This window comes from Diceros bicornis, chromosome 31 (assembly GCF_020826845.1).
Source record: "Diceros bicornis minor isolate mBicDic1 chromosome 31, mDicBic1.mat.cur, whole genome shotgun sequence".
In the NCBI taxonomy this organism is placed as follows: Eukaryota; Metazoa; Chordata; class Mammalia; order Perissodactyla; family Rhinocerotidae; genus Diceros; species Diceros bicornis.
Window position 1 is genome coordinate 8,461,705 of NC_080770.1, and position 12,601 is coordinate 8,474,305.

The 12,601-nt window shown below is 57.4% G+C and overlaps 1 protein-coding gene and 1 long non-coding RNA gene across 14 annotated transcripts in view; one reads left to right on the forward strand and one right to left on the reverse strand.

Annotated features, from left to right (window-relative positions):
- The window catches only part of NRXN2 (neurexin 2), a 108,082-nt gene extending 98,965 nt beyond the window's left edge, over positions 1–9,117 (forward strand). For all 13 annotated transcript variants that reach the window (XM_058526530.1, XM_058526532.1, XM_058526522.1 and 10 more), the window contains one exon: positions 7,642–9,117. In XM_058526530.1, the coding sequence (XP_058382513.1) occupies positions 7,642–8,528 (887 nt within the window). In that variant the 3' untranslated portion in view covers positions 8,529–9,117. The remainder of the gene's footprint in view (positions 1–7,641) is intronic.
- LOC131394877 (uncharacterized) lies at positions 75–2,186 on the reverse strand. The gene is made up of 2 exons (XR_009216241.1): positions 2,071–2,186; positions 75–388 (listed from the first exon to the last, which is right to left on the reverse strand). It is a non-coding gene; the product is annotated as an uncharacterized LOC131394877 (long non-coding RNA).
- Positions 9,118–12,601: the final 3,484 nt, after the last annotated feature.

Below are 12,601 nucleotides of genomic sequence, written 5' to 3' on the forward strand. Positions count from 1 at the left end.
AAATGTGTTCAGATTGCAGAGTGTCTTAAGGTAACGCTAGTTGCTGTAACAGATAAACTCCACGACATCTGTGGTTTAAGGCATAGAAATTTATTTCTCCTTCATGTAAAGTTATAAACATGTGTTCCTGATTGGTGGACAGCTCTTCTCCATGTGCTGATTCAGGGGTCGGCATCCTTCCATCGTGAGGCTGCACCGTCTTCACCGTGTGACTTCCCGAGTTGTGGAAGGGGATGAGCAGGGAGGGCTCACAAAGGGGAAGGTTTCATGGGCCAGGCCTGGGAGGGAGAGGCGCACACTGCTCTTGCTGATTCTCCCATCCAGAGCTCAGTCTCGTGGCCTCAGCCTAGCTTCCAGGAAGGCCTGGGCGTGTGGCCTTGCTGTGCCCCTAGGAAGAAGATTTGGTGACTAGCTAGTGATTTATTTGCCACAGTCTGGCCTTCGGGTCACCAGCGATCCATTCCACACTTCTTCCCACCCACAGAGCACACCTACCCCTCCCTAAGGGAGACACCTGAAAGCCCCATCCAGTGAGGGTAGTCATCTCAAAGGTGAGGATGTTGGGGAGACGGTGGCTCGCTCCGTTGGGCCCAGACCTGGCTCCTGGGTACCCTTTTGTGGTCTGGATACTCAAAGGATAATTGAACCTACTGCCTGCACAGCCCAATGCACACCCAGAATACAGTGGTGGGCCAGAGACGACCACCACAATAAACCTCCCACTCAAAAAAAGGAAGGATTGAGGACACACAGCGGCTCCTAGTTCCTAGCGTTTGGGAGATCTAGCCAGCAGGCCGCTCGAGGCTTGCCCCCAATAGTGGGGAAGTTTCTTCCTTAAACCTTGCCTCTGTTGTCTGGGACGAACTCCCCTCTCCTTTGTCTGGAGCCCTGGCGCTGCCCTCTGGGAGGTTCTTCCTGGTCCTTATCCTCCATGGCCATCTCTGAAGTGGGTGTTGGGAGAATGTCCTCCGTGGAGGCCCTATAGCGTTGACAGCCCACTTCCTGCTCATGCATATTTGGGGCTCAAAGGTTATTTTAAGACTCAAACAGTCAAAGTAACCACACTCAGTTCTCTCCTAGACATAATTCTCAAGCCTGTTTATTTCCTTGTTTCTCTGCCCCCATGCCTGTCTCTTAATTTAGTGGTGACTATCTTTTTTTTGTGAGGAAGATCAGCCCTGAGCTAACATCCATGCTAATCCTCCTCTTTTTGCTGAGGAAGACCAGCTCTGAGCTAACATCTATTGCCAATCCTCCTCCTTTTTCCCCCCAAAGCCCCAGTAGATAGTTGTATGTCATAGTTGCACATCCTTCTAGTTGCTCTATGTGGGACACGGCCTCAGCATGGCCAGAGAAGCGGTGCGTTGGTGCGCGCCCGGGATCCGAACCCGGGCCGCCAGTAGTGGAGCGCGCGCACTTAACTGCTAAGCCACGGGGCCGGCCCTAGTGGTGACTATCTTGAGGGCATCTGAAACCATAGGTGGGGAGGCCACAGCCTTAATCTGATCCTTGCAGCAAAGCTGAGCCCCCTCATTCAGCTGCAAGTTTCACTGGGCCATTGTCCCTCAAAGCTGTTTCCAATCTTCTATCTTACAATTTGGGGTTTGGAAACAGTGGCCCTTCTGACACTCGCAGGCCCCACATTTCTGGGCCCTCTCTATTCCCTTCATCTCTGCTTGCAAACTTGCCAATTCTTGCCTGTCTCTTTCTTGTAATATGTTGCTAAAAGCACCAAGTGAAAGCCAGCAGTGTCACCCTGACTGTCCTGGCACTTTCCCTTAGCGCCTCAGTAGGCACGTGGCCTGCCCTGTAGGTCATCACAAGCAATGGTTGGTACCACATGTTCTGCACTGCATTATACAGCTCTTCATATAATATGTATATTCCTAGAAAAAACAGCCTCCAAATCCGTTTCCTTGGGTTGTTACATGAGTGCCACAGGTTTTTGTGACACCCATCCCTGGTTCAGTGTCTATATTAGTTAAAGTAACATTTGTTTCTGTAACAGATATATCCCCCAAATCTCGGTGGCTACTTCAAGGGAAGTGTCTCACCCAGGTGAAGCCCTACCTGGGTGCTCCTGATTAGCAGGTGGCTTTGCCCCAAGGGGTGCATGGGAAATCCAGGCTCATTCCATCTTGAGGCTCCTACATATCCAACACGTGGTTTGCAAGGCCACTGGAAGGAGGAGAAAGAACGTGGATCGCACACAGGAGTCTTTTACGGGCTGGTACGGGCAGTGCCCACTGCTGAGTCATATGACCACACCTAATCACAAGGGATGCTGGGAAATGTAGTCTCACTGCCCAAAAGAAGGAGGAAATGAGTTTGGGGAAGAAGGCGTTCACAGAGGCACACTGCGTGTGCTCAGACCCGTGGTGGCACGCTCACATGTTCTCAGTGGCCCATTCATTCATTCACTCATACACACATGAGCTCAGACCCAGGCAGACACAGGAGCAGAGCTAAAAGTTCACTTGCATGCACATGTCTGCTCAGACTCGCTAACACGCACTCTCATGTGCTCAGAGCCATCGAGGTTTGTGCACACATGCGCACATGTGTTCAGAGACATATGCCCAGGTGCACAGAAACAGACCCTCAGAGGAGTGGTTGCACGCGTGTGCCCTCGTGATGCACCTCGCTGTCTCTGACCTTGAATCCCCCTTGGCGTCTATCCCTGCTGGGCTGGTGTTTCTGGGTGGGGAGGGGGCCATCCTTCAGGTGACTGCACATGGTTGCACAGGTTGTTCTCTGCTGGAACAGGTGAGTAAGGGCTGAAATCTAGCCAGCGCTTTGCTTGCCAAACCGTGTATCCTGGGCACCAGAGCAGGGCTGTGTCCACTAGGAGGACAGAATGCCTTTTTCCCATTTTGCACAGAGATGCTGTCTGCCAAGTCATGCACAAGGCTGTGGCCACATCAAGGGGCTGCTTTTTTTGTAATTTGCACGAAATACTCTGTAAGCTAATGGCCTTCTTGCCCTCACAGCCTGGGCAGGGTCCCCATTGCTGGCAGATGAGGCCTTAGCCAGCCGATCGCTTAGTCTCTGACACTCAACCTCAGTTCTAGACAAGGTTTAGGTGTGGGGTGGGCACATCTTGCTTGGGTCTGCATGGGGTTCTTGGGTAGATTTCCAGTCTGGGGCTTTCTGTGCCCTAAAGGCAGAAAGGGCACAGCTGGCTGGGCCAGCAGCCCCCAGAGTCAGGGAAGCTGGGAGGGAGGGGTGCTCGGGAAAGGCTGGTGGTCTTCTTGGCCAGAATGGAATTCTCTCTAGGAAGTGGGACGGACACACACTGAAATTCAATTTAGGAGCAGAGGGTGGGTGTCATTAGTGATAAGTGCACCCTGTGAGTATTTCCCAAATCTGCAGCTACCTGAAATGGGGGAGGGAAGGGAGGCTGCCTAGGCTGCTTATCAGACTCCCAGGAGTACCCCATCCCACTGTGCACCCTTGGTGTAGAGCTGGACCCAGGGTCACAGGCACCATGAATCTTCATGTGTCTGCGCCCCCAAATGCCCTGGGGAATCCCGGGTTGGAATTCTGTAGTGAGGAGTCTCTGAGGGGTCCTCCCCTCCTCTAGGCCCCGTTAACTGCTCACTGGGGCAAGTTTGCCTGACCCTTCCTGGATCAGTGTCTGACCCCAGGAAGGTCCAGTACCCTAGTTGCATGGGACTTGACTGCCAGAGAGCCCAGGCTCAACTGAGTGTCGGGGAAGGAAGGCAGCGTGGGTTCTTGATAGCAGGCTATCTTGTGGAGAGGGCGAGGGGTGCAGGGTGCAGAGAGGAAGTGGCATGGGAGAGGGTGGCTGATGTGCAGGGCCACGAGAAGGGGGCGCCGAGGGGCAGTTGTGGCAGTGTGGGAGATGTGGGTGAGGGCAGGACACCCTCAGGAGATGCTGTCAAAGCCTTGGGCAGAGAAGGGCTGAGGGAAAGCCTCCAGAGGAGCTGGGGACGCAGGGACAGGGCCAAGACCCAGATATGGAGGCCGGGAAGTGGCTGGGGTTCAAGGGCGGGGCCAAGAGGTCAATGTGACCAGGCCTGGGAGGACTCTGGAGGCTGGGGAAGACTGCGCAGGGGGAACCTGGGAGCTTCTGTGTCCCAAGGACCTAAAGAACCAGCAAGTTGGGGCAGATGGCTGTGGGGGGCTCAGGCTGGCCAGGATTTGTCTGTGGTCCAAGGGCTGAGGTCCCCATACACCCTAGTCTGGCTAGGGGTGAGCGAGAGGGTCGAGAGCCAAGGTCTGTGTCCCAATCAGCCCAATCAGCTCCTCCAGGGCATGACATATCTCCAACAAGGGCCTCCTGGTCCTGTGCATTCTACTGGGGCCCTAGCTATGGCCAGCTGGTAAAGGGCCACAAGCCTGCCTAGGACAAGCCTTGGCTCTGAAGTTTCCAGGAGCAGCTGGTGGCCCAGTCTAAGATCGAAGGCAGAGATGGCTGTGGGTGAGAGCTGGGTCCATGGAGCAAGGCTCCTGCCAGGCTGAGCTCTTAGCAGTGCCCCCTGTCTGAGGGGTGGGGGAGGAAGGGTGTTCAGAACCCAGCTGCTCTGGCCTGTAAGAGGGGCTCCCACCTCCTTCCCCAGCCACCTAGCCTGGCCTGGCTCAGAGGAAGTGCATGATGAGTATTCCTCCCCTTCCCCCACCAAAACACAATGAGCACCTGCTCTATGCCCGGCCCAGTGCTGGGTGCTAGGGAGACAGATGGATGAGCCTTGAGCCTTCCCTGGAAGTGAGGCCAAACTGGAAGCCTTCCTGGAAGAGGAAGTGTTTGGCTAGATTCGAAGGCTGACTGAGATATCAGCAGGGGGAAGATGTTCTGAACAGAAGGCCAAGGTCAGGAAGAGGGCAGGTGGTGTGGGCCAGCAGTGAGGACCCCAGAGCACTCGGGGTCCATACAGGGAGCGGACCCCTGCCATGATTGGACCCAGGGTGCCACCACTTGAAAGGCTGCCAGCCTCCTCCCAAGAGCCAAGGGCTGAATTTGCCCCTTACCCAGGGACCAGGGTGCTGGGCTGTCCTTGGTGGGTCTGGGGCTCAGGTGGGGATGGGAGGACAAAGTATGTTCATGTGTAGGCTGGAGGTCCACAGAAGCCAGGCCTTGGCCTCTCCCTGGACCTCGAGCCCAATACCCTAATTTTATAGACGAGGAAACTGAGGCCCAGAGAGTGAAAGAAACTTGCCCATAGTCACGCAGGAATTAATGACGGAACAGGTCTGTGGCCTCCCAGGTTAACATCCAAGCCAAGTGAAGCAGCCTGGCAGATTCCTGCAGGCCTGGGAGGATGAGCCAGGCCTTCCCAGGGTCCTTGTGAGACTCAGCCCTTCTGTGGCCTCCGAGAGCCACAGAAGGGACTGGACAGTCCATTTGTTCATGACACCTGGTAACTTTGGGAAGGTCCTGTCCACCCCAGGCCTCAGCATCCTCTTCCATAAAAAGCTGGGGTTGGCGGGCCCCAGCTCCACAAAACGTGCTTCTTTGCTCTTAGGTCAGTTTTTCAGTGTGGCTGAGCCCCTGGAGGGCCAGGCATCCTGGGGCTTCACAATCTGGGGTGCAGGTGAACCCCTGCCCGGGGGGAGATTGGAGCCTGGTGGGAAGAGCAGCCTGAGGAGCTCGGCAAGGCTGTGAGTTCGATGGCAAAATCCTGGCTGTGGCTGGCTAGTGTGGCCAAGGACGGCTCTGCCAGACTGCTGGAGTTTAGGATCTGAAGGATCAGCAGAGGTGTTTGAACAGCAGCACAGAGACCGGGGGGCTTTGGGTTGGGGGAGCAGAAGAGGTGCCAAGATGCGGCGGTGGCATGCGACTGGCCTGGCTGCAGTGGGACAGGTGGGACCTGGCAGTGGAACCCTGGGATGTTTCCTGTGGAGGGGTAGGGGGCTTGTGGTGTGATCTGCGAAGACTGCACCTTACAGAGACCAGGGAGAAGCACTCAGATGGGGGCAGATCTTGGGCTGTGCTGGAGGGAGAGTTAGAGAGGAAACCTCCAGCCCCCACCAGGCTCAGAGGCGCCCCTCCAAGAGGAGGGAGACCCCCCCCACCAATGACCTAGAGCCAGGCTCCAGCTCCCTTCTACCGGAGACCAGTGGGTTTCAGTACTTTGGTTGGAGAGGAGGCCCAGGGGGCTGATGGGAATTGTAGTTGTTGACCCAGGGGCTGATGGTAATTGTGGTCCACACCCCTCCAAGGGCCTACGGGAGTTGTAGTTCTCACCCTTTGGGGCTGATGGGAATTGCAGTTTATGCCCAGGGGACCCCAGTTATCAGACCTAGGGAGGGAAGAGACCTACCCCTACCCCAAAAGCCCTCCCCACTAGTTCACCTGGGCCCTATATTAGCAAGTGCATCCTTCCCAGATGGCTGTGTATTTTCTTTTCTTTCTTTGCTTTCTTCTTTTTTCCGTTGTTTTATTATTGTTTTAACAATAATAAGAGGGCCAGAGGCAGTCAAGCCCTGGCCAGGTCCTGGCGGCCCATGGGGGTTCTGGGGAGGGGGAGGGGGGAAGTCAGTGGGGGTCAGAGGTGGAGGGTGAAGAAAGAGAAAGTTGGGGATTTAGGGTTAGCTCAAGAATCATATGTCCCTCACTCCCCGCCTCCCCACCTCCCTGCCTCTACATGGCTCCTCACCACCCCTCCCAATGTCCTATGGGACAGGACCCTCCTCCAATGTGTCTGTGTCTTCTCTGCCAACTCTTCCTCATGGACCTCGTCACCTCCCACCTTCAATTTCTCCTCTCCCCGTGGCCAACCTGCAATTAGCCTTCAAAGTCCCTTCCCATGACTACCCCCTGCCAAGTCTTCTCACCGATGGAGCAATGCCCACACAGCTGCCCTGTCATGTACCTCCTCACCAAGCCCTCCTTCCCACTGCTCCCTCCCTCACCCACACGCTGACACCAAGTGGCGGTAACAGTTCCACAACGCCAGCCTGCACTGTGCAAATTTCAGCTTTGTGTTTAATGAGGGGGAGAGGGCACAAACGAGGGAGGAGAGAGTATTCTGGAGGAAGCAAGATGTTCAGGGAGAGAAGAGCGAGGGAGGGAGATACCAAACAGATAGACAGAAAACGTTGTACGGAAAAGTTGTTTTTTCTTATTTTTTTCGGGAGAACCCGCTTACACAGCTCTGTTTGTAATTTTTTTCTTCATGCTAAAATCACACGGCCTATTTGTTGATGTAAGTTGCCTGAATTCCGTGGTATGCTATCTTCTTTTTTAAAAACAAAAGAAAAAAAAAAACAAAAGCAAAAAAAGAGAAAAATCTAGAAAAAACCCTAAAAGATATTGTTGTTAGGTTTGTTTAAATGCTGCTCTTGTGTCTGTTTTTAAAGCCTTAAACCAGTAGAGATTTTTTTTTCCGTTTCTTTTCGATTTCCTTTCCTTTCTGTTCCTTTTGGTTTCTTAAGACAAACAAAACTCAGAGAGCCACAGAGCCCGTGCGTGGGGTGCCCAGGGCATCCGAGCCGCTGCCCGCTTAAAGCGCAGTGCTCCGGCCGGCTGGCGGGCGGGCCCGGCCCGCTCTAGTCTCCGCCAAAGCCAATTGGAACCGATTTGGGTGTGTGAGGCTGTTGTTTCTCTCTCTGTGCCGGCCGCCTGCGCCCCGTGCCCTCGCTGACGCTCTCTCTTTTCTCTTCTCTCTCTTGTTCTAGGAGGAGAGTTAATATTGCCCATTATCACGGAGGACTCCTTAGACCCCCCTCCCGTGGCCACCCGGTCCCCCTTCGTGCCCCCACCCCCCACCTTCTACCCCTTCCTCACGGGCGTGGGCGCCACCCAAGACACCTTGCCCCCGCCCGCGGCCCGCCGCCCGCCCTCCGGGGGCCCGTGCCAGGCCGAGCAGGACGACAGCGACTGCGAGGAGCCCATCGAGGCCTCGGGCTTCGCCTCCGGGGAGGTCTTTGACTCCAGCCTCCCCCCCACGGACGACGAGGACTTTTACACCACCTTTCCCCTGGTCACGGACCGCACCACCCTCCTCTCACCCCGCAAACCCGCTCCCCGGCCCAACCTCAGGACAGATGGGGCCACGGGCGCCCCTGGGGTGCTGCTAGCCCCCTCCGCCCCGGCCCCCAACCTGCCGGCGGGCAAAATGAACCACCGAGACCCGCTGCAGCCCCTGCTGGAGAACCCACCCCTGGGGCCCGGGGGCCCCACGTCCTTCGAGCCGCGGAGGCCCCCTCCCCTGCGCCCCGGCGTGACCTCGGCCCCCGGCTTCCCCCATCTGCCCACAGCCAACCCCACGGGGCCCGGGGAGCGGGGCCCGCCGGGCGCGGTGGAGGTGATCCGGGAGTCCAGCAGCACCACGGGCATGGTGGTGGGCATCGTCGCCGCCGCGGCGCTCTGCATCCTCATCCTCCTCTACGCCATGTACAAGTACCGCAACCGCGACGAGGGCTCCTACCAGGTGGACCAGAGCCGGAACTACATCAGTAACTCGGCCCAGAGCAATGGGGCGGTGGTGAAAGAGAAGGCCCCGGCTGCCCCCAAGACGCCCAGCAAGGCCAAGAAGAACAAAGACAAGGAGTATTACGTCTGAGCCCCCGGCACCGCGCCCCACTGCCAGCTGCCCCTCCCGGGAGGGCCCGGGAGGACGGGGCGGCCTTCTCCCTGCCGGGGCCATGGGGACCACTCACTCCCTGGCTGCCTCAGACTTCTCTCACGAAGAGCAAACGCAAAAAAAAAAAAAAAAAAAAAAAAGGAAGAAAGAAAAGGAAAACCTCGTGCTTGTCCCCTTCCTCCTGCCCTTGGCGTGGCGGCGTCGTCAGGCTTGGGGCCGTCTGTCAGTCTCGGCTCTACGCCCGCCAGGCAGGGCACGTGCTCACAGCCCTGGGTTGATTTATTTTTTTAAGGGGGGTAGGTTTATTTTGGTGGGGCTGGGCGGGAAGGAAGGCTGGGGGTTTTGTAAAGTGTCCACCACGCGTCCTGTTAATTTTCCTCCATTTTTCCTCTTCCTCCTTCTGTCCCTCCTGCCTTCCTTCTCTTCCCAAGCCCTCCAGTCCCCACCCCAGGCTTGCTGTGCCCTTCTGTCCCCACCCTCCTTCCCCACTTCTCCTTTTTGAGTGTGTCTGGTTTCTCCCTTCCTTTCCTCCCTTTGGGATTCCAGAGTCGGCGGGAGGGTGGGCGGAGCGGCCCAGCGGTGGGCGGGGCGAGGGCGGGGCGTGCTGCCCGACTCCGCCCACCAGGGGAGGCGCCTGCCTGGTGCCGCCCGGGGAAGGGGCTTGGGCCTGGGAAGGCCGGTTCTGTTGTGTGCCGCCGGGCGACGTGCATTGACGGGGAAGCTGCTGGAGGAGCAGGGGTGGGGGGCGGGGGGTCGGGGAAAGGCAAATGCAGATATATATTAAAGACAAATAATCTAGATACCGCGAGCAACAGCCTGTGGCACCCGCGGGGCGCGGGCAGCAGGGAAGAGAGGGAGCGAGGCATTGCCCCGCGGACTGCTGGGGTCACTTCTTTGCCCACGGGCTCCCTGCTCCCCCAGTTTTTTTTTCTCTCTTTGTTAACAAATGTGTCTGAGTCTTGGAAAAACACCCCAACCCCGGAAATGTGTGGGAAAAGAAAACAAAAACTTTCCAAATCCAGTGGTCCTGTGCAGTTTGTTCCAGGTGGGTGCTGTTGGGACGTTGGTCCTGGCTCTGAACTGGGGTCTGGGCCCAAATGGGGGCCCATGAGAGCTGGTAAGTAACCCCCAAAGTTTTGGGCTGAGCGTGGCTTTGGGCTCCTTGGGGCGGCTTGTCTTTGTCTGGGCTGAGGATGGGGCCAGGAAACAGCCCCCGGGTTTGTGGGCGATGACTTTAGCTTCTCAGGGCACAGACATATCCCCAGAGGCAGGAGCATCGTGGTGCCCCCTAGTTGCTAAAGAGGGCCTGCACCTCTGGGGCCTGCGTGTGCCACAGCCCTCGGGGGAGGCCCTGTTATTCCCGGGTGGCAAAAGCTTTAGTGGCACATCCAAGGTCTCAAGGCAAATCAGTGGCTGAGTCCAAATTTGCCCCCAGTTCTGCCTAACTCCCAAGTCTCTGCTCCTTCTGCATCTCTGGGAGTTTGGTCCGGCCCTCCGCCCCCACGTCCATTCTGGCTGACTAGGCAGCTCCTTGGGCTGCAGGTGGAAGGAGAACCGGCACACCTCCTCCCCAGGTGTTTGCTCCTTCATGAATTCACTAAACAGGCCCACGGTCCCGGACACGCTGAGACGGGTCTATATTTGTTAAGCCTCTCAGTTGCAGGAGCAGAGACTCTCACGAGGAGGGAGTTGTACGTGAGGACCGCGTGTGTGGGCATCCTGGGACAGCAGAGTGTGGGTGGGTCTGCATCTCCCTGGTGGCGGTGGCGGATCGCCACGCCTCTGGACGCATGAGAGGCGACTCAGCCGTGGTTCTGTCACTCCGGTCTCCTCTGCCTTCTGCTTGGTGGATCCTGCCTCCCCCTCTGGCTCTGCTCTCTCAAACACTTGGCTTGTCATCACCCTTCACCGCCTGGTTCTGCTTCATGAGCTTGCATCCGAGGACGGCTCTGCTGCTGGCCAGCTCATTCTTGCGGCATTTCCCAGTTCACAAACCTGGTCCACATTTAGGCCTGGACACCCCCGGGGTCCTTGGGCTCAATGCCCGCAGGAGCCCCACCCAGGTCAGCCTCATCTCCCCCTCTTTCCTCCATCCTGGGATGAAGCAGCAACTGAGGTTGCGGGACAAGCGGGGCCCCAGCCTGAGGTCGGCATCACTGAGGTCAGCTCTAACCCCCTGTGGAAGCCTGGGGGAGGCCCTGACTTGGGGCAGTCTCTCCAGGATGTCCATCCTTCTGCTGGCAATGGCCATGCCCCTCAGTCTGCTGTGGCTGCTCTCTCTGTCCAAGGGATGGAGACTTATCTTGGGTTCCCCTGCCCCCATCACCACTAGCCAAAGAAAACAAAGACAGGCAGGCAGGAGTTCCTTGGTGTCAAGAAGGGAACATCCTTACTCCAGAAATTTCTAGAATGGCCAGTCTGTCAGAGTAGGGGGCCAGAAAGAGGGACAGTGCAGGAGTTGGAAGGGTGGGCCCCAGCCCTGCTCATTGCCATGTGGCTGCGGGACTGGGTGTTTTCCTTTCTGCGTAAGGAGGCTAAGAGCTCCTGTCACTCAAGGGCTTGGTTGTAAGAGGAGAGATTCCTGGACTCTGCCATTGACTCAGTTTACCGTCTGTAAGAGATGGTCACCTCCGTCTCAGCTCCTTCGTCCTGTGCATCTGATGTTGAACTTAACACCTGGACCTGAGCTGGGCTCCTGGGGGTCTGGCTGGCCTGGTGGTGACCCCCAGGACAGTTCAAACAGCATCTGGGGGTGGCTGAAGTTTCAAGCACCCCACTCCTTGACAGTTGGTTTGCAGGGATGTGTCAGGAGATTCCTCCTGGAGTTAGGGGGGACCAAGGACGGGTGTTGGGGAAGAAGCTCACAGTGACGTCAAAAGCTGATGCTTTTGACCTTCAAGACCTGTCCTGGCCACACAGCCCCCAAGGGAGAGGACTCAAGCTCAGCCAGTGCTGGGGCTCTTATGGGAGGACACCCTCTCCTGAAAGTGGATATGGAGCCCGTGGTACCCAGCACTACCCCTCTACACACACCCTCCTGGGTGAGCTGCAGGTCTGGCTGGAGGCAGGAGAATGGCCAAGTGGGTCCTGAGCCGCTTTCCTGTCCCCACTGCCTGAGGCCTCTGCCGCCGTGGGGGATGAAGCTACAGGTGGCTGATGGGTTCTTTCCCACACCGAGTCCCTTGGCTCCTCCAGGGCAGGGAGCCCCAGCAGCTTCTGGGGTCAGGAGGCCCCTGTGGTGAGTGTCAGAGGAGAGAGTGTGTCCCATGTGGAGGCCTGCTGTTGGGTGGCACGCCCAGCTGGAATGCCCCCATGGCTGCTGCCGGGGAGGCCCCTCTCCCTCGCAGGGTGTCCACTTGGCCACAGGGATGACGCTCACTCTTAGCAGCCCCAGAGGGGCAGGGCCCTGGGCCCTCCCAGCTTCCAGGCCATGTTAAGTGAGGGGTGACATGTTGGACTTAGGTAGGTCCTGGGTCCTGGAAGACGGTGACCACCTGGAAGGACCAGGAGCAAGGCTACTCTGAATGTAGGCAGAGGGACAGCTCCGACCACCTGGTGAGCTGGGGGACACCCAGGGGAGAGGAGGAGCCCTCTCCCACTGCTCCTAGGTTCTGCCTTCCAGAAGCTTCAGGACACCTTGGGGTCCCAAGAATGCTGAGCAAGGGAAAGAAAGGCAGCTGAGGCTCAGCTGGGCAGCAGGAAGGCAGATGGAAAGTCCATGGTGGGCTGGGACAATCTCGCCTTTGGGCATCTTTACAAACATGACCCCCGCCCCCACCCCCTTTGTCCCAGGAGTCTTCACTGAGGGGTGGCCACAGGCGGATGGCTGAAAGACTCGACCCCTCAGAGGCCTAGGGGCTGCACGCACGTGTGTGCACATCACCCATGTGCATATGTGTGTGTGTGTGTGTAGAGGGGCACAGCCCTCCGCTGAGGTGCGTGGAAGCAGCAACACAGGCACAGGTGGACCAGAGACCACCTGAGCACAGCTCTGGGGTGGCTAAGCAGATTGGAAGCTGGTGGGGACCCCGCTGCACAGCAAATGGCCCCTG